The sequence below is a fragment of the Sporisorium graminicola genome, chromosome SGRAM_1, assembly GCF_005498985.1.
Source record: "Sporisorium graminicola strain CBS 10092 chromosome SGRAM_1, whole genome shotgun sequence".
NCBI classification, from domain to species: Eukaryota; Fungi; Basidiomycota; class Ustilaginomycetes; order Ustilaginales; family Ustilaginaceae; genus Sporisorium; species Sporisorium graminicola.
The window spans coordinates 745,170-769,061 of record NC_043719.1 but is presented as its reverse complement, the minus strand read 5'-3'; the positions used below and the strand labels follow the sequence as shown (position 1 = coordinate 769,061).

General features: G+C 56.3%; 6 protein-coding genes across 6 annotated transcripts; 4 read left to right on the top strand and 2 right to left on the bottom strand.

Annotated features, from left to right (window-relative positions):
- Positions 1-344: 344 nt before the first annotated feature.
- Positions 345-2,804, top strand: EX895_000305 (uncharacterized protein; the record flags this gene model as incomplete). The annotated part of the gene is made up of 1 exon (XM_029880906.1): positions 345-2,804. One exon carries the CDS (start codon positions 345-347, stop codon positions 2,802-2,804), a length of 2,460 nt encoding a protein of 819 aa, XP_029742292.1.
- Positions 2,805-2,940: 136 nt separating this feature from the next.
- Positions 2,941-4,653, bottom strand: EX895_000304 (uncharacterized protein; the record flags this gene model as incomplete). The annotated part of the gene is made up of 1 exon (XM_029880905.1): positions 2,941-4,653. One exon carries the CDS (start codon positions 4,651-4,653, stop codon positions 2,941-2,943), a length of 1,713 nt encoding a protein of 570 aa, XP_029742291.1.
- A 617-nt stretch (positions 4,654-5,270) lies between these two features.
- Positions 5,271-6,521, top strand: EX895_000303 (uncharacterized protein; the record flags this gene model as incomplete). The annotated part of the gene is made up of 1 exon (XM_029880904.1): positions 5,271-6,521. One exon carries the CDS (start codon positions 5,271-5,273, stop codon positions 6,519-6,521), a length of 1,251 nt encoding a protein of 416 aa, XP_029742290.1.
- A 1,202-nt stretch (positions 6,522-7,723) lies between these two features.
- Positions 7,724-9,588, top strand: EX895_000302 (uncharacterized protein; the record flags this gene model as incomplete). The annotated part of the gene is made up of 2 exons (XM_029880903.1): positions 7,724-7,772; positions 8,357-9,588. 2 exons carry the CDS (start codon positions 7,724-7,726, stop codon positions 9,586-9,588), a joined length of 1,281 nt encoding a protein of 426 aa, XP_029742289.1.
- Positions 9,589-10,270: 682 nt separating this feature from the next.
- On the top strand, positions 10,271-11,516 carry EX895_000301 (uncharacterized protein; the record flags this gene model as incomplete). Its single annotated transcript, XM_029880902.1, has 2 exons — positions 10,271-11,161; positions 11,274-11,516. 2 exons carry the CDS (start codon positions 10,271-10,273, stop codon positions 11,514-11,516), a joined length of 1,134 nt encoding a protein of 377 aa, XP_029742288.1.
- A 1,613-nt stretch (positions 11,517-13,129) lies between these two features.
- On the bottom strand, positions 13,130-14,505 carry EX895_000300 (uncharacterized protein; the record flags this gene model as incomplete). The annotated part of the gene is made up of 2 exons (XM_029880901.1): positions 13,130-14,442; positions 14,490-14,505. 2 exons carry the CDS (start codon positions 14,503-14,505, stop codon positions 13,130-13,132), a joined length of 1,329 nt encoding a protein of 442 aa, XP_029742287.1.
- Between the last annotated feature and the right edge of the window lie 9,387 nt (positions 14,506-23,892).

Here is a 23,892-nt window from a genome sequence, read left to right as displayed (position 1 = left end):
GGAGGAGCGGAAAGAAGGTCTGGAGCAGCCGAAAGGCACTTTTACACTTCACTTGATCATCGGCAGCTGTGCAAGTATGCTTAGCCCGTGTCTTGGCTAAAGAATGGAGAGACTGAGCAACGTTAGAAGACGCTTCTTCAGGCTGAGAGGGTCCAACTTCTCTTTTTCTGCACTTCTTCTCAAAAATAAATCAAGAATCGCAGAGGTGGAGCGCTGAAGATCACGTGTCGCTTTTCTGCCTTTCTTTCGTGTTAATCACACTTTAGTCGGCTTTGCCGTCGATGGGGCTTCACCGATCTACCACCATCGGAGTTGTCCCGAAGCACCTGAATCAGCAAGCTACAATGCCGCCCAAATCATCGGCCAAGGGAGGCGGCAAGTCCGGGGGAGGAGGTGGCGGTGCTGGTGCCTCTTCGAAAGCCAAGTCTCAGCAGAACAGGGAAGAGGATCTGCAGCGAGAACCGTTGCAGGCCGTCATCCTCGCCGACGCCTTCTCCAAACGGCTCGATCCTTTGACTACCGACAGACCCGCCTGTCTCTTGCCACTCTGCAATGTGCCGCTGCTGGACTGGACCCTCGAGAATTTGGCGCTGGCCGAAGTGGAAGAGATCTTCATTCTCGCCAGTCGCTACTCCGATCAGATCAAGAAGCATCTCTCCACCTCGCCAGCGCGCTACTCGCTGCCCAAGATCACCGTCATCGCCACTCCCGACGCCCAGTCACTTGGAGATGTGATGCGAGAGCTCGATAGCAAGCAGATCATCCGCTCCGACTTTATTCTAATCCATGCCGACTCGGTCGCCAGCATGGACCTCGCCAGCATCGTCGATGCGCACAAGCGTCGCAGAAAGAAGGACAAGGATGCCATTATGACCATCTGCACCATGCCCGTCGGGAAACGCAGCAGGATACGTACACCTGGCAATCTTTCGCTCTTCTTCGTGGAGCCTCACACCTCGCAACTCGTTCACTATGCGCCCGTCCCTGCAGCACCACGCCTAAGGACCACCAGCTTGCCCCTCGAAGTCTTTGATCAGGATGCAGCTGCCACCACCAACAGTCTTTCGCGCGGTGCCGAGGTCGACATCCGTAACGATCTCGTTGACTGTGGTATTGACATTTGCTCGGCAGATGTGCCACCACTGTTCTCGGAGAACTTCGACTATCAGACCCTTCGCCACGACTTTGTGCTCGGCATCCTCACGTCTGACCTCCTCGACAGTAAAATCTTTGTCCACGTTGCGCCCACTGGTCCACCCGCATCTGCAGTCCAGATCGCCGGCTCTTCCTTCCCCGAGACGGTCGGGACGTCAACTTACGGCCGTGGCTATGCAGCACGTGTCAAGTCGCCAGCCGATTACGACGCCATTACCAAGGATGTCATTGGCCAGTGGACCTATCCACTCGGACCTGCCGGCTATCTTCCTGGTGGCCAGCGATATAGCCCACGCTCTGGCCTCCGCTTCCTCGGAGACAATGTCGTTCTCAGCCGCACCTGCCAGCTGGGCACTCACACTCTGGTTGGCTCCCAGTCCGAGATCGGAGACAAGGCCTCTCTCCTTCAGTCCGTGCTTGGATCCTCGGTCAAGATCGGTAGCCGCACCAGCATATTTGGCTCCTACATCTGGGCCAACACAACCGTTGGATCGGGCTGCACCATCGAACGCAGCATCATCGGCGCGAATGTTAAGATCCTCGACGGGGTCAAGATCAACAAGGGCTGCATCGTTGCCGATGGCTGCACCGTCGGTCCCAATGTCGAGCTCCACGCGTTCAGCAGGATAGCTAACAAGAAGTACAGATCTGAACTCGAGTTTGACAGCGACAGCGAGCAAGAAGACGATGACGACTCTTTGCGGGCGAGTGACAAGGCGGCAGGTGCTGCCGGGGGCAAGGATGCCTTCTCCAAAGAGCTCGGAGCCCAAGGTGTCGGCTATCTGTGGCCAGCGTTGGGTGACAAGCCCCTCAGGGCAGAGGACGACATGGACTCAGAAGCATCCGACGATGACGACGACGAAGTCGACGAGATCGAACGCGCTCAAAATTTGCGGCTCATGCGCCTTGGAGCCGATTTGGACGAGATGCAGCTGTCCGATTCGTTGTCAGACGTGTCGTCAGTCGATGTCGGACGTGACTCGGATGACGAAGATGACGACGACGAAGATGAGCTGGGTACCGATGATTCTCTCTCGGATGACGACGACGACGACATCCTTGGCTCTTCGATGATGCTCGACGGCGAGACCAACGTCGAGAAGCAGGCGGCGCTCAAGCGTCTCAACGAGTTCCGAGGCGAAGCTACCGCGTCCTTGGAGCGTGCCTTTGAAGAGAACCACACAGTCGACGATGCGGCCATCGAACTCAAGACGCTGCGCATGGCTTCCAACGTGCCCCTCAAAGAGGTGCGCAAGACTGTCATCGGCTTTATCCTCAACAAGTGCGACCCGGAGCAGCCCAAGGACATGCTCAAGGTGCTCGACAAGTGGTGTCCGCTCATCTCGGTTGTGGCTGTCGATGACCAGATCGAAGCGCTTACCACCGTGCAGAACTTTTGTGCGGTGCATCCAAAGTACTACAAGATCTTCATCCCGCTGCTCAAAAAGTTCTACAATGACGATGTCATTTCGGAGGACAACATTGTGGGTTGGTGGAAGAGTCCGCTCAGTCGTCAGACGGAGGCAGAGATTGGAGGTGAGAAGAATCTGCAGTTGCGAAAGGCGGCCGAGGAGGTGATCAGGTATATCCTGGAGAGTCAGGAGAGCTCGGACGAGGATGACGAGGATGAGGAGGAGGATTCGGATTGATGTCCTGTCGTCTGAATCGCAACGACATTTCAACGATCATCTGAGTGAGAGCGAAGCCACACAGACATTCACGAATATAAAGATGCTGAGCTGCAACAGTGCTTGCTGCGCGATGATCTATCAGAGGTAGTCTCGCCTATCTGCCACCAAGACCACCAAACCCAGACGCCCCGGCGCCGGCGCCGTACTTGGCCCGATCCGCCTCGGCCTTCTCTTCCTCCTTCTTCCGCCTGGTTTCGTCCAGCACCCTCTGCTCCTCATCGTACAGACTGATATCGTTGAGCATACAGTCGAGTTCGGGACTGACGATGAATTTGCGGTGCAACTCGCCCAGGTTGGTGGCAGTGCGGTTGGTGGGGTCCAGGAGCATGACTTGCTGCAGGAAGGTGCTTTGCGATCCGCCGGTGACTTCCATGAGGAGCTCGCCGAAACGGAGAAACACACGGCCGTCGCGGTAGACGTCGAGCTTCCCCACCAGGCCCTCTTTCTTGCTCCTGGAGGGATTGGCTTTTTTCTTGTCGTCTTCGGAGTCGGCTGCAGAATCGGTGTCAGAGTCGAGTTCCGAGCTGGGTGCGGCTTCGGGTTTGGTTGGAGAGGGGCGGGCTTGACCAGCGCCTCCCGTTGTGCCTTCGGCAAAGGAGACGCTGCGGCGCTTGCTGGCTGTGTCATTTGCGGGTGCTGCAGCGGTTGGGGCGGCTGCATCGCCACCGGCCGGCTTCGACGCTTTGAACTTGGGGAAAAGCTGTGGGAATTGGAAAAGGTATAGGCGGTTTTCAGGGTTGACGTCGTCTTCGTCGTGCAAGACGAAATCGTCGACAAGATCGTCCATGAGCTCCTCGCCTTCGCTCTCGCTGAGATCCAAAGCGTCGGCGGTGTTGACTTCGGGTTGCGGTGTTGCCGAGGTACTCGAGATGTATGCCGACGACGAGGATCCGTTGGCGGTTGGGTCAAGGTTGCCCATGAGATCATCAGGGTCTTCTGACTTGACACGGATCGTTGCGTTTGGATTTGCGTCGCGATCTTCCTTGAGAAGACGACCGTCCATCTTCTTCTGTCGAGCATCGGTGGCTCTCTGTTTCTCCTTCTTGGTTTCCTTCTCTGCTACGCGGGGCAAGGAGCGCGGTGCAAGTTCGTCGAGGATGTGCACTTCGTCCATATCGACAATCTCGACACCACCGTCTTCCGGATCCGAGTATTGCTCTGCGTCCTTGAGCTTGTCTGGGTTGCGATACGAGGCGCGGTCGGGGTCGGTCTTGGTGGAGACCGCGCTGCGGCTAGCCTCAGTGTCACCCGCTGAGGTAAGACTGGACCCGCCGGGTCCGACGGGAGCTACTTTCTTGCCAGTCGGGCGTGCTGATGGTCCCAATGCAAACGGTCCCGAGGCGGTCATTTGAGCTCGCTGGCGTGGCGGCCGTGCACTACCCCGACCGCGACCCCTGACAGAATCTCTCGGAGTTGATCCCGAAGAATGGGGTGTGGCTAGGGGCGAAGCGGATGAGGCTTCGATCGAGGTCGATGATGTCGGTGCAGGTGATTCAGATGCTTTGCGACGCTGTGGCATGACGGGACGGAACTGCATGCGGACGCCAGATCCAGGGCCAGCTGCGCTTGCCGTTCCAGAGGCAGGAGCAGCGTACGAAGACCGCGATGGGACCATGGAGGCGCTTGAAGAAAGGGAAGCTCCTCGCCCAGGGCCACCTCGTAAGGATGCTGCGCCGCGTAGGGAAGCGACTCCTCGAAGGGGTCTTGCCGGAGGATTGGATGAGCGAGTTGGTCGGCGGGAGGAGCCGTCATCGTTGGTGTTGCCGGCCGAGGACGAGCCCGAGGTCTGGTGTGCAGGATCCGACATGACGATCTACAACGACGTCCAGAAGCTACGGCGAGCGTTGGTACACGAGCGGAAGGATGCTGATGCTCTCACAAACATTCTGGTGCTGCACGTATGAAAAGAAAAATTGCTCCAGAGCTTCTCAGGATTGACCGTGTTCCGAGACTTCCAGTAGGCCGATTCTCTGAGAGAAATCGGGCACAGCGTTCGAACCGATTTCCAGCCCAACAAAGAATTAGGAAACACAGAAAAAGACCACGAACTCAGAGCTGTAGATCCTCCATCGATAAAGCGCTGCAGAAATGAATGGAAGCACGGCGTGTTGTGCGAATCGGGCTCATCCCGCAGCGCACGGTGCCTGTCTGCCTGTCCGTTGCTCCACCTTGGCGTTTGATTTTGTGTTGCTTTTTCACGATATCGCAGTGCGGCTTTGCTCGAATCTTTCCGGTGCATCTTAGCTTGGAGTGAGTGTGTAAGTGCGACTGCGCGATCCCGCGCTCAATCCGCAAACAGCCGTGCGCATCTTTCTTCGCATCGAGCGCCTTCCTTTCTTCCTGTCTCCTTTCCACCACACCTTTGTCTCTCTCTCTCTCTCTCTTGCTCCAACATTTACCTTCCTCCCCGACTCAATCGCAAAAATGTCTCTCTCAAGCAAGCTTGGTATCACCGATGTCGACCTCAAGGACAAGAAGGTGCTGATCCGTGTCGACTTCAACGTTCCCATGGACGGCGACAAGATCACCAACAATCAGCGTATTGTGGCTGCTTTGCCCACCGTCAAGTACGCCATTGAGCAGCAGGCCAAGGCGGTCGTGCTCATGTCGCACATGGGTCGTCCCGACGGAAAGCCCGTCCCCAAGTACTCGCTCAAGCCTGTCGCTGCCGAGGTCTCCAAGCTGCTCAACAAGGACGTCGAGTTCCTCCCAGACTGTGTGGGTGCCGAGACGGAGAAGGCCGTCGCCTCCGCCACCGGCGGAAAGATCTTCCTGCTCGAGAACTTGCGTTACCACGTTGAGGAGGAGGGCAAGGGCACCAACGAGGCCGGTGAGAAGGTCAAGGCAGACCCCAAAAAGGTCGAGGAGTTCCGTGCCAGCCTCACCAAGCTCGGCGACGTCTACATCAACGACGCCTTCGGTACCGCCCACCGTGCCCACTCGTCCATGGTCGGTGTCCAGCTGCCCCAGCGTGCCGCCGGTTTCCTGATGAAGAAGGAGCTCGAGTTCTTTGCCAAGGCGCTCGAGAGCCCCGAGCGTCCCTTCCTTGCCATCCTCGGTGGTGCCAAGGTGTCGGACAAGATCCAGCTCATCGACAACATGCTTGACAAGGTCAACTCGCTCATCATCTGCGGTGGTATGGCCTTCACCTTCAAGAAGACGCTCGACAACGTCAAGATCGGAACCTCGCTCTTTGACGAGGCTGGCTCGCAAAAGGTCGCCGAGCTCGTCGAGAAGGCCAAGAAGAACAACGTCGAGCTCGTCTTCCCCGTCGACTACATCACCGCAGACAAGTTTGACAAGAACGCCCAGACCGGCTCGGCTACGGACGCTGAGGGCATTCCGGACGGCTGGATGGGTCTCGATGCCGGCGAGGAGTCGCGCGAGAAGTTCAAGAAGACTATCCTCAAGGCCAAGACCATCCTCTGGAACGGCCCTGCCGGTGTGTTTGAGTTTGACAACTTTGCCGGCGGCTCCAAGGCCATGCTCGACGCATGCCTCGAGGCCGAGAAGAACGGCTCGACCGTCATTGTGGGTGGTGGTGACACGGCCACCGTCGTGGCCAAGTACGGCGCCGAGGAGGGAATCTCGCACTGCTCCACCGGTGGTGGTGCTTCTCTCGAGCTCCTCGAAGGCAAGACGCTTCCCGGTGTCAAGGAGCTTTCCGAGAAGTGAATCGCACGCTCCCTTGCTCGTATGTGAGCGAGGCATACCTTTTCATCGGATGCAATGCACGAATCCATGGCCTCTGCCAGCTTTCAACTCTTTGTCACAGGTTGTGATGCACCGTGAGTGCGCTTACTCCCGCACTGCTAGACTGTGAGACCACCTGTGCCAACCTAACCTCCAACTCACAGTCTCGGCTGTAGCTAACTCACTTTCATATATACAACTTTATGACTGGCAAGCATAGTGGTTTCTTGGCGCAGTTGGTTAGCGCGTCTCCTTAACAATTCTGATCTATGTTCAGATCGTTAGGGCTTACGGAGGAGGTCGCCGGTTCGAACCCGGCAGAAATCATTTTTTTTATTCATTATATTTTTCTGCTTTTCTCCTGAACCACTTTTCTTCGCCTTCTCTGTTTCTGCGTCGGGTATCACCGATCTTGCTGGATGTGTGTTGGACTTTGCTACCGTCGAGCAGCTCGTTTGCAAAAGGGTTGCGTCAGCTGAAGCCTGTTTATGGCCGTGTCTTGGCTCAAAGTTCGATTGCCGCCCGCCAGATCAGGTCGTATGCGGTGGTGGCTACCACCGAAGTTCCATTCTCAGGACCGTTCCAAAGATGCGGATTGTAGATCGTAACCGCGAGATGAGGTCAGGGGCATCAGGTGGGACCTAGTTCCGGATCCAAAGGAGCAGATTGGTGTGATAGGTGTGTGTCTTTCTTTGCTCCTGTTGAGCCAACCAAACGTCGAGAAGAAAGCGTTGAGTTTGTGAAACGAGTCAGACGCGTGCAGCAGCTGAGAAGAAACGGGAATGAAGCCAAGACCGTTTTCAATTTGCAGGCAGCAGACGAGTTTACTGTAGCAAACATTTCGGACTGGCTAATAAAACGGGAAAAAGAGGGCAATTTTCAGAAGAACGCATTGGAGAAGAATAGGACTGAAGGTCCAACCAAGTCTTTTTGGCTCGTGCAGAACTGGAAGCGAGGGACAACCAAAAAAAAAGTCTTATCAGGAATCAGAAGCAGGAAGCAGGGCTAGCTTGGGCCTCTCGTCTCGTCGAGCTTTCTTCCACCACTACCACCAATCTCCTCCACCACACACCTTTCCACGGACACAAATATCCAGTTGGGAACTCCCGTGCTTCTCACACCCTTACACTCGTTGCTCACCAGCTTCACGCTCTCGAACACACACATCCACACCGCTGCACAACATGCCTGAACAGACCGGAAAGGTGCTTTTGGCCTACTCTGGTGGACTCGGTAAGTAGTCCGGAAACCACTCTGGCTCCACTCCGGAAGCTCGCTGTTCAACCCGCCCTTCCGTCGCTTGCTTCGCTTCCTTCTTTGCGGGGTGCGGGGCGGTGTTGGACAGCTGTTGGCCGGTCTCCGCGCAACGCCGCACCTTATCTACAAGCCGTGGACGCCATCACTGACCAGAGTACTGCCTTCTCTTTGATACCATCCCTCCTTGGTATGGACGGCGTGTGGATTCGATTCTTCCCGTCTCCTTCCTCTCTCTCTCTCTGGGCCAATCGGGTGACTCGAAATTTTCCGAAACTCATTTTTTGGATTAAATTTTTTCTCTTCCTTCTCGGGTCTGACGCTCTCTCGCTCGCTTGCTCTCTCTCGCCGGACGAAACCTCGCCGATCACCTTTGCTCGGTTTGTGCTACCCCTCACTCGCGATCCTACCCAACATGATCTGACGCCGCTCGTCGTCGTCATCATCATCATCAACGTCGTTCTTGTCGCTGTCGGTGCCATCGCCACGATGGTGACCACGATGGTGACCACGATGGTCGTTCATCCCGTTTGATAACGCGTCTGCGCGCCCCTCCGCAACAGACACGTCCACCATCCTTGCATGGCTCATCGACGAGGGCTACGACGTCATCGCCTTCATGGCCGACGTCGGTCAGGAGGAGGACTTTGAGGCTGCCCGCTCCAAGGCGCTCAAGTGCGGTGCCAAGGACTTTATCCTTGCCGACCTCAGGCGCGAATTCATCGAGGAGCTCATCTTCCCCGCCGTTCAGGCCAACGCCATCTACGAGGATGTCTACCTCCTGGGCACTTCGCTCGCTCGTCCCGTCATCGCCCGTGGCATGATCGAGGCTGCCGAGAAGACGGGCTGCCAGTACGTGTCGCACGGCTGCACCGGTAAGGGCAACGACCAGGTGCGTTTCGAGCTCGCCTTCTACGGCCTCAAGCCCGACATCAAGGTGATCGCGCCATGGCGAATTCCCGAGTTCTTCAACCGCTTCGCCGGTCGATCTGCGCTGCTCGAGTACGCCGAGTCCAAGGGCATCCCCGTCACCCAGACCAAGGCCAAGCCCTGGTCCACCGACGAAAACCTCTTCCACATCTCGTACGAGGCCGGTATTCTCGAGGACCCCAACACCACCCCGCCTGCCGACATGTGGAAGCTCACCAAGAGCCCCGAGTCGGCTCCCGACACGCCCGAGCGCATTGTGATCGAGTTCAAGCAGGGTCTGCCCTCCAAGGTCAAGGTGCTCTCCACGGGCAAGGAGCACACCGACCCCGTCGACGTCTTCCTCACGCTCAACGCGCTCGCCCGTGCCAATGGTATTGGTCGTATCGACATTGTCGAGAACCGCTTCATCGGTGTCAAGTCGCGTGGATGCTACGAGTCGCCCGGTGCCACCATCCTGCGTGCTGCCCACTTGGACTTGGAGGGTCTCACGCTCGACCGCGAGGTGCGCCGCATCCGTGACCAGGTCATCACGCAGAAGTTCTCGGAGCAGCTCTACTATGGCTTCTTCTTCTCGCCCGAGTGCGAGTTTGTGCGCTCGTGCATCCCGCAATCGCAGAAGACGGTCAACGGCCAGGTCAAGGTGGCGCTGTACAAGGGCAATGTCATCATCGAGGGTCGTAGCTCCGAGGAGCTGCTGTATGACGAGAAGTTCACCTCGATGGATGAGCAGGGTGGTTTCGACTCGGCGGCCACCAGCGGCTTCATCACCGTGCAGGCCATCCGTCTGCGCCGATACGGTCTCGGACTCAGCGAGAAGGGCCAGGGCGGTTCGGATCGCGAGACCGCCTACGCTATCCGAAAGTGATTGCCCATGCAAGCTTGCTCGATAGCGACTGCTCTTCCTTTGTAGATAATGACATCACAGACACAAGCCGCCTGGTGCAACAGCCAGGGACATTCCTTGCATTTCAATCTTGATTTCTCGAAAGCGTGTTCGTGGTCGAAGTTTGTAGCTCGCGAGAGGCTGCATGTGAGGATAAAGGCAGTGCCGTCCTTGTGCTACCGCCGTAGCAGTTTCGAGCGCTTGCGATCCCGTAGCGGCTCAAGTAAGTGGCGAAACAAAAAAAAAAATGAGGTAAAAAGTTGTGGAATCCAAATAAAAGAAAGTGACCAGCCTGGGGCTCGAACCCAGAATCTCCTGATTAACCATGTGCCAAACTGGCTCATTCGTAGTCAGACGCCTTACCATTGGGCCAACCGGCCAGCTTCATGTCTACTTGCCCACAGCATTGCATATATATACAGATGAAAGGTCACCTGAAAGCCCCATTTGTTCGCGATCCCGAACAGGGCCGACTCAACCTGCTCTGGCGCTTTGAGAAGAAATGCAAACAGAGAGAGAGAGAAACACCTCGGGAAAATGCCGTGACTCGCATTTTCCCATCTGGAGAGCTCGTGGGTTGGACACCTTCACTTGGCCAACAACCCAATTTCTTACCCTTCATTCTACACCACCACTTGTTGTTGAACTCACCCGCCCCCCAACGATGACCTCGACAGCTGCCAAGATCCTTAAGAATGCGCCTGCCGGCGTGCTGCGTCTGGGTATGATGCCTGCCGACGGTATCGGACGCGAGGTGCTCCCCTGCGCCCAGCGCGTGCTGCAGAACACGCCCGGTGCGCCCAAGTTCGAGTTTGTCCACCTCGATGCTGGATTCGAGCACTTCCAGAAGACAGGATCCGCGCTGCCGGAGGAGACGGTCAAGGCGCTGAAGAGCGACTGCCACGGCGCCATGTTCGGCTCGGTCTCGAGCCCGTCGCACAAGGTCGAGGGGTACAGCTCGCCGATCGTCAAGCTGAGGAAGGAGCTGGATCTGTATGCCAACATCCGACCGGTGATTGGCGTGCGTGGCACCAAGGACGACGACAAGTTTATCGACAGTGTCATCATTCGCGAGAACACCGAGTGCTTGTACATCAAGTCCGAGACGAGCGAGGCTGGACCAGAGGGTCAGATCGCCCGTGCCATTCGCCAGATCACGGAGAAGGCGTCGACGCGTATCGGCAAGAAGGCGTTCGAGGTCGCACTCGCTCGACAGGAGCTGCGCAAGACCACACAGCCTTCGTACTCGCCCACCGTGACGATCTGCCACAAGTCCAACGTGCTTAGCGTCACTGACGGCCTCTTCCGCACTTCGGTCCGCGGCGTCTTTGAGAAGGACCAGAAGGCTAACGGCGGCGCGGGCAGGTACGAGGGCATCAAGCTCAACGAGCAGCTCGTCGACTCGATGGTCTACCGCCTGTTCCGTGAGCCCGAGGTGTTTGATGTTGTGGTGGCGCCCAACCTGTACGGCGACATTGTTTCGGACGCTGCTGCTGCGCTGGTTGGTTCGCTGGGTTTGGTGCCTTCGGTCAACGCAGGTGACGACTTTTTCATGGTAAGCTTCCCCAAAAGTGTCTTCTGGGACCTTTCTTTCGAACTGTGATCGACAAGCAAAACTGACACGATCTCCCTCACCCCTTTGCTGTCATGTGTTCTGCTTTGCGTAGGGCGAACCGGTTCACGGCTCGGCACCGGACATTGCCGGCCAGGGCAAGGCCAACCCGATCGCCTCGATTCGCTCTGCCGCCCTCATGCTCGAGTACATGGGCTACACCGAGCCAGCGCTCAAGATCTACACTGCTGTCGACCAGGTCATCCGCGAGGCCAAGTTCCTCACCCCGGACCTCGGCGGCTCCGCTACCACCACCCAGTGCGAAGAGGCTATCCTCAAGAAGATCAACGACGCCTGAAAGTTGAAGTAGGAGCCTTCTTGTTGCTCATTTGAGTCTAACTTAGCCGTCTCTTGTAGCTTTCCGCTCTAAAACTTGCCACCCGAGCAGAGTCGTGTTTGGCAACGATGCTTGTGTGTTGTTGTCCCTGTGCAAGATGTGTCGAACAGTCATTCTCGAGCTCTGTGTGATCGGCCGCAGAGAGGCTGGTGCTTGTAACACAGATCGAGAGTCCAGCTCGAGAGTGCGTCTGCTATGTGCGCAAGGTTGTAGTCGTTCAACCCGACAGCGTTCAGAGCCGATTCGAACAACAATGTTGCCTTTTCATGCAGCGGGTCGCACAAGCCGTTTTGTTGAGATTGATGTTGACAATTCGCAAGCCTACATGTACGCAATGCTGTGAGCAGGTAGACACGAAGCTGGCCGGTTGGCCCAATGGTAAGGCGTCTGACTACGAATGAGCCAGTTTGGCACATGGTTAATCAGGAGATTCTGGGTTCGAGCCCCAGGCTGGTCACTTTCTTTTTTCGGCTACCAACTTTTTTGTTTTGTCTCCTCCATTTTTTCTGTTCTGAGGACTGCTTTGAACCAAGACGAGCAACCACCTGCTTTGAATGCAGTTCGACACCTGCACCGCAGGTACTGCCTTCCGCGTTACGACACAGCTTGAGTTTCACCGCAAAGCGCATCATCGTGCGGAGGAGGGCGGTCCTGCTGATGATGTCTCGTGCGTGCTTGCTTCGCATCGCATCGCATCGCATCTCGCATTTCTTACCACACTCAAGGCTGACTCCGTTTCGATCAACTCGCCGAACACCTTGTCCAGCGTCCCACACGTCTCTCGTCAGCTTCAGCACAAAGAAGCGCCCCGCAACAAGCCAAGGAGATTGTTTCCAGTCCTGTGAAACAAAAAACACGGTCCGCGCAATCTTTGATGTTCGTTTTTGTGAGCAAGGACTGGAACTGGAACTGGAGCTCGGCCAAAATGCCAAAAAATGATTTCTGCCGGGTTCGAACCGGCGACCTCCTCCGTAAGCCCTAACGATCTGAATATAGATCAGAATTGTTAAGGAGACGCGCTAACCAACTGCGCCAAGAAACCTCTATGTTTGTATTGATCCAGCATTGTATACCTCAAGCGTTGCACTAGTCAGTCAGAGTATTGTCTCTCCATGAGCGATCATTCTAGCCAACCCGAGACGCCCACTGTCCCCGACATCCACACACCCACACATCCGAACAAGGCACAATCACAATCACGATCAAGATCACAATCACATTCAATGAGCAGCTGAGATTGCAATCGAGGGGTAAAGGGGTATACGCTGCGAAAACAGAGTGCGATTGGACCCGAAACATGTCGAGATGTCATCAAGAGAGCGCGAGGTTGCCGAGAGACCCAATGCTAAAGAGACACAGAGAGAGAGGGAGAGAGAGAGATCGAGAACACGAGAGAGAGAGAAAGAGAGTGGTGACCATGTACGGTGTATATGCCATAGCAGAAGACCAATCTGAAAAGAGTAAAGGGGACCCGCTCCTTGCCATCAAACGCACTGGAAGACGAGCAACGCAGGTCACAAGAGCAGGCGTGTTGCATGCATGTATACTGTGCAAAAGGCCACAGGGTGCCATGCTCAGTTGGCTGCGTTGCTGCCAAAGTACGTCCCGAAATGCTGCGTCTGCTGGTGTTGTTGTTGCTGCTGCTGCTGCCTCTTCAAAGAGTGAGCGCCAAAGTCCTGCTCAGGGCCTCCTAGCGACGGCGACATCATCGGCGCCATGGGATAGCTGCCAGGACCAAATCTTGGTTTCGTCTCGCCACCCTCGAAAGCGCCAAATCCACCACTTCCCTCGCCACCCATACCCGCCGCCGCAGTCATCCCAGCACCGTCAACCCCACCACCACCATGAGACGCAACAGGGAACGACTGAACGCCGTAAGCCACCGGGTTGAGAAGCTTGGCACTGCCAGGTCTTGACGCCGGCCTGGACTCCATCTTCACATCAAGCCCTTCTCCAGGCGCCGCAGTCAGGTTGCCGCCGCTCATGGCATGCTTGTTGGGTGCGTCAACGGGCGAAGACGTAGAAGTGTCTTCTGGCGATGTAAAGGCATTCACAAGGCCGCCCGCCAGCTGCGGACGTTGCGACTGCTGAAACGAATCTTCACCGCTGCCGCCGCTGCCCCCGCCGCCGCCCAAACCGAAGCTGGGGTACGGCTGAGCATGCGACTGCTGCGAGGCGTAAGGAAGAGCAGCTCCACCAGAGGGCATCTGCAGACCGTGCGGAGCTTGTGCGTGCTCGTCGTTGTTCCCCATGCGAGGCGTCGTATACTCAACGGTGGTGCCCGAGGCGCCAGCCGGGTCCGACAGCGTGGATGGCCAAGCCGTGTCCGATCGTCCAGGGAAGCTGCGCGTGGTGCCCGCGTCAGCCTGAAAGCCTTGCCGCTGCTGCTGCTGCTGCTGCTGCTGCTGCTGTTGACCTTGATAATGCAGGTCATCGCGGAAGCTGCTAAAGTCGCGACCCCTCGTGTCCGACGGAACGCCATCGTAAGGCGCCCGGTTCGGGTTGCCGCCGTCACTGTGTTCCAGCTTGGAGAGAGTAGCAGCGCGTTTACGGTTATCAGCGGACTTCTTGTTGCCGATGCCACAGCCCTTGACCAAGACATGGCGCTTGAGAGCGTCTTTGCGGCTAAAGGCCTTGTCGCAGTATCCACAAGGGAAAGGCTTGACGGCCAGATGGATCCGGGCATGGCGCTTCAGATCGTGGTTTCGACTGAAAATGGCATCACACGCCGAGCACTTGAACTGCTTGGGAGGTGGCAGCGAAGCCCTCGACTTGTGCTTGCCTTTGTCTGCTGATGTGAGGGTCAGGCGAGTGACAGCGCCCGAAGGCGGAGGAATACCGGCAAAGGCGTCGAGCGAGTTAGGCCCCAACGGCCACAGCGTCTCAGCTGCGGGATCGTACGAGCCGCCCAGGGTCGGTGCGGATGCCCCCAACACCTTGGGATATGCATCGCTTCCCGATGCAAGAGACGACTCGCCGTAGGCACCGTTGGTACTGCCGAGGTAGGAGGCTTGATTGTGCATGGGCAGCTGAGCCCTTTGCGTCATCGAGCCCATAAAGGATGCGGTGGGATACTCGGCATAGTCGGTCGTCGAGGGCTGGCCACCAATCCCCCAAGGTACCTGGGCAGGCTGGCTGTAGACGACGGGGTTGCGAAGCGCAGACGATGAGCCATCATACGTGTAGTTGGCCTGATGGCTTTGCGGACGTGCAAAGTCAGGCTGCGAGAAACTGTTGGAGAACCCGCCCATGTCTCTGGATCGGTCGCTTGCATGGCCTTGCTGATTCTGATACTGATGCTGCTGCTGCTGGATGCGAGATACTGGCCACATGGGCTCGGCAGGGTCCTCCAACTTTGGCCGGCGATCGTAGCCAAAGTTGTTGAACGAAGATGGTGGCGCCATTCCGGAATGATGCTGCCCAAAGCCGTACTGGCCAACTCCGTCGTAACGATGTGCGACGGCCATTGACTGTTCCTGCGCGGGTGCAGGAGATGGGAGGGGCGACACTGCTGGCAGTGGAAGAAGACGAGCAAAAGTCGAAGCTGGTGTGCAAGGCTAGGTGTCCAGGTTGAGGTGGACGCGGGGGCACAGTTGTGTACGTGACAATGATAGAAATGGTAAGCGCGGACTTGCTGTCGTCAAAGTCTCAAGCGTCTATCGTGAGGCTCGCGAGAAGGGGAAGACCGATGAAGGGTGGTGAACGGACGCTTGGCGTAGGCAATAAATACCGAATGCAACGTCGGTGACCAAGGGGGGGATGGATCAGGCTGTCTATATAGGTAATGGACCGAGACAGCACCGAGAAGGGATTCCAGGAAGGACTTGCTAGAGAAGCGGCGGAGGTGTGAAGTGCTGTCTTGTAAAAGCGCACGATGGGCACGTGCAAGAGCAGACGAGTGGACGCCGGCTTTGGCCGAGCCTGGCAACTAGCGAGATGTAGAGCAGCTGTAACAGCAGGTTGGTCAAGGCAAGGAGCGTGGGCGACGGGGATCGATTTCCGTGGCCGGGACTGGCACGATGAAGCGGTTGATGATCCTGTATGGTCGCGTAGCCGCCGTTGGCGCTGCAGAGCTATCTGGCTGCGGTGCGTGAGTGGGACAGAGTTGACCGGCCGGGCAACAAGCAAGGTTAGGAAGGATATGGATGCAGGTCGAGTCAAACAAGCAAATGAGGAGAGGCAGGGATCGTCGGACTAGGGGCCAAATGAACCGACTCTTTCCGATGCAGTCAGCGACAGAGGGGGAAAAGTGCTGCAACGTCGGAAGTTGCGTCTAGACAGCCGCGGTCGATTAGCCTGGAGCTGCGAGGTCTAGCGTAGCGTGGGCAGATGAAGTTGGGCCAGGCACGAATGCAAGTGCAAGAGAGGGGGAGAAGACGAGTTCGTGCGGTGCAATGGGCCGCCACGATGGCAAAGCGGAACATCGATGCGCACATGTGATAGAGGCGACCCGACGGCGAGAGGGTGGGGCACACATCCACAAACGGTTTCGATCAGTTTTGAGGAGAGCCAGAGAAAGGGGACAAGCAAAAAAGGAGGACATCAAGCAGGTTAGTGGGTGATGCTCATTGTATGGACGATTCTGGAGGTACGCTGACAACGAGCAAGCACATCGTGGCTGGGAAGCATGCAGAAGCCAATGATCGACAGACGAGACCGGGACTCGGACAAAGCTTGCAAGGTGGGGCGCGCAAGCAAGCCGACAAGAGACGTGGGAACGTCCTGCAGACGACTGCAGCAGAGGTCCATATGCGTATACGGCTGCGCAGTGCTTGTCACGTCGGTGGGGCAAAGCAAATGCCAGTTCCCACGAGAGACACCGAGCGGCGAGCCGCAGGCCGGCGAATTCCATATAAGGTTAAGCTCCATTTGCTTTGCCTTGATAAACGGGCGGACGCAGACAGACTAACGCAAAGCTTCATCTCGACAGCGAGGGGCTTCTACACGGCCGAGCGCCGATCGTCGAAGGTGGACATACCGGCCGATGCAAACCCTCAGGAAAAGGTGTTTGTAGCGGCGGTGATAGCAGGTTGATCATGCTCGTGATGAGGACTGCCGAGAGTATGTGTTGGCGCGCGTCATCTCGGCAAGAGGCGGCCAAAAAGGTGCAACGGATGGGAAAGCGACAAACGCGGCTGAAGAGTGGGTTACTTACGACTTCCGAGGATGAAGAAGCTGCCAATGGACGGGATTTCCGACAGACAGACACAATTGTCGTAAATGCGCAAAGGCGAACTCACTCCAAGGGGCGATGCAACGAAGGCACGCGAAGGATGGAGGATGCCGAATGAGAAAGGTGACCGAAGAGCGGCCCGCAATGAATGCTGACAACGAGAGACCCAATCGGGGGTGAGCTCTCGAACATGCGATGATCTCGATAAGCCAAGGGAGTGAGAGTGAGCAGTCCGTCGAAGGTGGCGAGCTTCCGAGGTTGGAGGTAGGCTTGATAAGGCCTAGAATGTGAGCCTTTCCACACCACTCTGAGATGACATCCAAATCGTCGAGCTTCGATGTTGGCTAGCAGCAGGGGAAGCCCATATAGTTTTAGCTGAGATGTGTGGTGGCGGAGAAAGTTATGGCGGACAAGAGTGGGTGAGGGGTGGCGATGGTTGTGGTTGCAAAGGAAGGGGCGTAGCGTGGTGGCCTCGAGATGTTGTCCTGGTCAATCCACGAACACCGACAGGAGAGAGCTGAGCGCAGCAGCTGAAAGGGCGCTTTTCGGCTGAGCAGCAGCAACAGCGCCGTAAATAGGCCAAAGAAGCTTGTGGCCACGGGTCGAAGAGGCGGAGAGATGACAAACTTTGGAAAGGATGCCAACACAGATGCACCTCGGAGCGTGGAGCGAGAGTGGGAGAATGAGGGACAGAACGGAGGAGAGGAGGGAGAAGGAGCATGAGATGTCGGCAGGCCTGCGAACGAGCGAGCGAGCGAGCGAGCGACAGGGAAACAATGCGGGTCCGTGTAGACTGAGCTAGCGCAACCGAGCGGGCGGCAAACTGGAAGCGGAACGGAAGGCGACGAGGGGGAGGAGGAGGAGGAGGAGGAGGAGGAATTCGCTAAGCTTGCATCGACGCAGGGCAAGAGCAGCAGCAGCTGCAGCAGCTGCAGAAAGGGCGAGCATCATTATCATCATCACCAGCAGCAGCAGCATCATCATCACCACTCGGCTCTTCCGACAGCTGCAAAAGAGCAACCAACACACACACAAGCGATCCTGGATCACAAGAAGAAAAACAAGCGAGGCACAGTGGCCGTATGGCAGAGGTCCTTTTTGCAATTGAGACACGATGGGTCGGCTAGAAAAAATTGTGCGTGAGAAACGTCGGGAGGGGAGGGAGCGGGCAGATTGGCGCTTGCCCAGAATGCAGCGCCGGTGACCTTGGGTCACAGACGAATCACACAGCAGCCATGGGACGAGCCCTCCGGAACACTAATTCCCACCTAATTTTCTTTGTCCATTCTTACTGTATTTTGTTTTCCGCCTCGCTCACTCTCACTCTCTCACACACAGAGAATCGATCGCAGCGTGTGCTGGAGAGGGTGAGATAGATCGTTGTTATTCTTTGGCATATCCCTCTCCGACCGACTGACAGGGGCAAACTGACTCGATCCGCATCGCCCCAAGCACCCAAGCAAGCACCGCAGTGCCCGTAGAGTGTGGGTAAAGTTTGTCGGCGTGGGTGAGAGACAAACGGGCGAGCGAGGGGAGAGACAAGTAGAGAATTTCGATTCGGGAACAAGCACAAGCACAGGGAGAGCACGACGATGTGCGGGTGAGCATGTGGGCATGTGTGTGTGTAGGGAGAGAGAGAGACACACAGCAAAAGAGATCAGACGTCAAGTGAACAACTGCTCGCAGGCAACGATAAATGCGCGCCAGGCGGCAGGTACACACCAGAAAGAGACAGAATAATAGAGGGAGAAAAGTTTAATTGCTTAGGGGAGGGCGGCTAAAATGCAAAGTCAGTGGGGAGGGCGGAAAGGCTCAGCAACCCCCAGGAATCGGTACAGCAAGCTTACGATTGCCGCCAGAATTGTGATACAGTACTGTAGCAACAGGACCGAAAAAAAAGGAAAAAGGAGAAAGAAAGAGTTGCGCTGCGTCTGTCGGTAGCGGTGTTCTAAATTTCAGATTGCTCAATATCTGGGCCCACCCTCGCTGCAAGCCGATCGGGGTCGCCAGCATTCTCTCTGCATATCTAACCCACTCCGACTTTGCTCAAGTCATGCTGGCCTGTATGTCCGGCGTTGATACTGAACCTGGTCGTCAACAGCAGGCGAGGTCGAGTTTGAAACATCTTGCTTGCAGTGCATGTTGAAAAAGGCTCCCGTGCTGTGCAGTGAGGTGCAGACCCCACGGGCTAGGCTCCTGAGTCGGATTGTATGCAGGTCTTGTTGGAGCTAGACTCTCTATGCTACGCCGCCACACCTTTTGAGTTGAAGGCTTCTGTAACCTACTTGAAAGTGGCGGCGAGCAGGACGACTTACATCTGTACGTAACGTAATTGGAGGTCGTGTTTCATACCAGTCAGCGAGCAAGTCAGCGAGCCAGCTCACTACCCTGAGCATGCCAGAAAACTGAGCGTTGCTAAAAAGAGTGACACAATCATCAGCATCACACGGGGCTGGTTCGATCTATGGTTAGGGTTAGTGCTGACGAATTCCTGAGCTTCTGCCTGGCCGCTCTACGGTGGCGGTCGGTGCCGCACGGTCTTGGCATCGATCGAAGTCAGGTCATGTGGCGGCTTCGACGATCAACAAAGACCCGTTTGATCGCTCGCTCGGGGCAAGGATGGACGCCAATCTGAAACCAAGGCTCTTCATGCTGTCTCTACCCTCTCTCCCGAAACGGTTCTTTTCCGCTGAAGCTTCGTGAAGCCGCTCTTTCTGCCCCTGGTTCGACATGTGGTCAGAGGATTGGTTCGTGATGAGCTTGACACCTTGCCGGGCGCCTCTCGAGACAAATCGCATTCTTTCAGTCAAAAATCGTGCTACAAGGTCAGACCGACCGAGGTTCTTTCACCGGATTCTGAAAGATAGAGCTAGTGTCGTTGAGCTTCTGGCGCAAGCTCGCGATTTGATTCGGTTCGACTCGGTGGGACTCGGTGACCATTCGAGGGTGCTGTATGCAAGAACAATCCCGGACTTCTTTGCAGCGGATGCTTACCTGCACATGCGCAGCCAGCATCGGGATTCGTCTGCGGCCCTACACCTTAGCACCAAACTGTTGCTGAGCCTGCTTGATCGACGCCTGAACCTTAAATGGTCTGCCTGCTCCGGACCTCGCTCTTGGTAACGATGTCTGTGCAGGTTCCGACCAAGATTGCACGTCTAACGTGGTTATGCTGGCGTATATGCAGTGCGCACGTGTGCGACGAAGTTGACTCAGGAGCGGGACAGACAGAGGGTGGGCAGAGAGAGAGAGGGACGGATACAGCGCTGGTGGTGACCAGAGCTTGACGAATGTAAAGACCTGCAGGTCTGGTTGAGGGAGCAGCGAGGCAGCCGAGTTGACAAGTACGAGCGCGGGATGCTCGAGATGCAAGTGCTTTGGCACGTCGAGGTTCTGACGCATCAGGTACGTCTCTGGTGCACGCGTACACACGCACACAGCGGGCACCCTTTGTCGTCGCTGCGCCCACCTCGTCACTGTCGTCACTGTCGTCGTCGTCGTCGTCGTCGTCGTCGTCGTCGCTGCCGATCGCAAATCCCCGTTGCCCCGCACCGGAGAGAGCAATCAAGTGCCGAGATCTACCGTGTGGCACGTCACATGTAGAACATCTTTCCAACACAGGGCGGGTGCGGGATCATTCACCGCAAATCTGCAACAGGCTTCGTGATGCAACGTTGTGCGCGCGTGGGTCAGTTGACTCGGATAGGCGAGAAACACGGAAGCAACTCTGGTGAGCGAAATCAAAAAAATTTCAACACCTGCGCCTATCCCCATAAAACGAGCGAGCGAGCAAAGCATGCTGCATCAAAGAGCACAAGGGGGGCTAGAACCTGGACACGCGTCCCAAGACACTCGCTATCGGAACGGCCATCTCGGTCAAGCGCGCACTTGTGCTTAAAAAGCTCCTTGGACAGAGCAGGCACCTGCCCGCGTGTCTCATCCCGACCATCTGAAGACAACAATACTGAACCGCGGCTGGTGGTACAGTAGAAGGAGCAAGCTCGGCGACGAGTGGAGACATGATCAGGAGAAATGATCAGACATTTGCAAATTGAATTTTAATTTTTAGTGTTTCCAATACTGTACAGGACGTACTGTACTGTACTGTAAATCAGCCAAATGCCAAGCTGTCGACCAAGACAGTGGCGCAAAAATCACAGTGTCGCAAGAAACGGAACGGAAGTCAAGTTTGGCGGGCTATGACTGTGTGCGTGCGTGCTTGCATTGGTGCCTGTATGCTCGCTGGCATACTCGCCAGGTCCCGTGCTGGTGAACCTCAGGTGCTTGCAACATGGCACTCGGACATCTATGCATGGTAGTTTCGCAGAGCCGCAACGCCTCGGGCTCTGCATCGCTAGCTCGCTGGCTCTTCACCGGCTCGCTTGTTCGACGAGACGCTGCTCTCACAGAAAGGTACCCGAAGTGGGTCGCATTCATACTCCGGGCTGTGTGGTTGGATATGAAGCGGATCGAGGTGGGTGCGAAACATCTGTGTACACTTAGGCGAGAGCGTCTCAGGAGCGAGCCGGAATCGTGGCGTCGGGGAGAACTTCTGGACGTGTTGTTGACAAGCAGACTCTGTCGTCGCTCCGCTGCTACTCGTATTGGATCGATCGCAAAACAGCAAAACAATCATGTCCGGTAGCTGGCGTTGAGGCAGCATCACTGTGTCTTAACCGAGTTCAGGGCCGCAGCCAATTGACACACACCCCTTGTCATCGTCGCGCGATTGTGGCTGGATCGACGGCATGCACTCCTTCCTGAAGCGAGGCACGGAGGGGCAGACACGGGCGAAATTTAAAGTGGTGGGTGGTTGACGATACTCGACTTCGGCAACGGCGCTGTGCAGTCCGGTTGCAGTCCATTGCTTGGCCTTTTGCATTTCTTTTGACTCGATCGAAAGTGCATCCGGAAAGCACTGCGACGTGCGGGACTCACGATTTCGAACACCGACAGGCCTCGAACTCTATTGAAATTCGTCTGACACGTCTGTACGAGAGTCAAAGTCATTGTAGCACTCTGCCTCTGCCTCTGCCTCTCTGGACTGCATCGGGAAAGCCTCCCGAAGCTGAGCCGGCTGACTGGCTGGCGGGAATGCCGACAACGCCGAAGATCGGTCGGGGCATCATCCGCGTCGGGATGGCTCTCCGACACGACAACGAACGATGTCGAGATTGACGTGATACTGAGAAGGTGCTGACTCGGCTGAGCAAATCCAGTCAGTCACTGGGGCCAGCGCGCTCGCCAAAACAAAAGGAGGAACAGGAAATGTCGACCAACGACGTCTTGCAATTTCATTCTCGAGCCGATCAGATACTGTATCCTCTCGCGTTCCAAGACACCGGCATGATGCGTGCGCGTGCTCGCTTACGTGTCGACATGCTCATAACACGGAAGAGCTCCGATGTCCGAGCTCCGGTTCGCAGACACAAGACGGGCTGGCATTCTGGGTGCCGCTGTATTACGTACTCTATCTCAATACCCGCCTGGGAGAAGTGCAACACGTGATGCCGTTTCACCGCTCGCTGTCGACTTTGTTTGCCTCGGTCCGTCGCGTTTGTCGTCGTCGCCGTCTCCGTAGTATCGTTCACTCTACTTGGCCTGTGTGATCAGCGAAAGTCAATGCGATTCCAAGGCATGGTACCTTTCTCACAGCTGCTCGACAGCTCAAGAGGTCCGTCTTTTCCCGGCCAATCACATTCCGTTCGGCTAAACTTGGACGATGCTGCTGGATCCTGGCCAAGACGGTCAAAACGGGGGGGGGGAGGGCAGACGTAGGGGGCCACCAGTCAGTGCCGCGACACCCGCGACTTCGGACCCCGACGCCAACACTACTCCAAAGTCAAACCGCTCTCTACACGACTGTTGGATGCGTCCATACTATCATGCCAAGCGACACCCAGCCTTCGAGCACAAGAATCGATTATCGGTTTGCGACCAGGACGGCCACCCACGCGCCAAGAAGTGCACCGAGATCTCATCTCATTGGTCACACAATCACATGGCTGGGCGCACGTCGGTCGCTTTCGTCGTCCTGGACATACCACGTCTTTCTCCGCGGACCAAATCAACACATCTCCGGGCCCGATTGGAATGGGGTGTATCACCGAGATTTTGCTGCTTTTGTCACCGGCCAGCAAAGCATTTTTCTGTCGCTCTCTGGCATCTCTGTCCCTTTTCGTGTGCTCGGAATAAACTGATGTCACCGTCATTTCGCGGACCGGAAACGAGGGATGCAGACTAGAGCTGCAGCAGCTGTGGTGCCGAACAGTTTATTTGAAGGTTGGTTTTGCCGGCTGCAAGTCTTGATTTCGAGGCCGGTTTGCACGAGTGGCAGTTGAATAGCCGTCTGCTGGCTTCACAAGCTTGATAGAATGTCAAATCTCTGCCAAGCGACTCGTATCAGAGTGGGGGAGCTTCCCGTCGACAGGGGAGAAAGTACGAGCTTCAATTGTCGTTCAGACGAGTTATCTCCCTGACGCCCGAGGGTGCAGCAGCAAGCCCGGGCTCGGTTCGCCGCCAATCACATGGGCTCGGACGGAGCGCGGATCGAGGTGCTCTCGGACCCATTCGGGCTGTCGTTCCTTGACCCAAGGGGTAAGTTCGAACTTTGCAAGTCTTGTTTGCTGTGCAGCGGGACCGACCAAAGAAAGATTCGGTTCTCTGCTGCAATACCACCTGGTGCGTGCCTGCATTCCGCGGATGGTCAAAGCAAGCAACGTACGATTTTTGTTTTTCGGTCAGGGTTTCCGATGGAATGTTAAGCATAAACTCGTTGGCTTGCATTGCTGTCTTGCATTGCTGTCTTGCATTGCTGTCTTGCATTGCTGTCTTGCATTGCTGTCTTGCGTCTGGGTGTGATGTGTGTCTCGAACAGACTCGGCGACGCCCCTTCGGACACCGGGGACTTTGTTACGATCAGCGAGCTGAGTTTCGCCATCGACGGCGTTGAGCGGTAAAGATAGACAACATTTCGGCGCCTGTCCAGATCGACACTACGGCAAACAACGCTTCAACGCTTCAACGCTTCGACGCTTCGACGCTTCCGCGCCAAAGCTGCTCGGCAAGGCAGGGAGCGAAAACGGCCAATTTCACCAAGACAGCGCTAGTGATCCTCTGTCGTCGAGCCGAAGAGCAAGTTGAGCAGACCGCAGATGTTTAGGG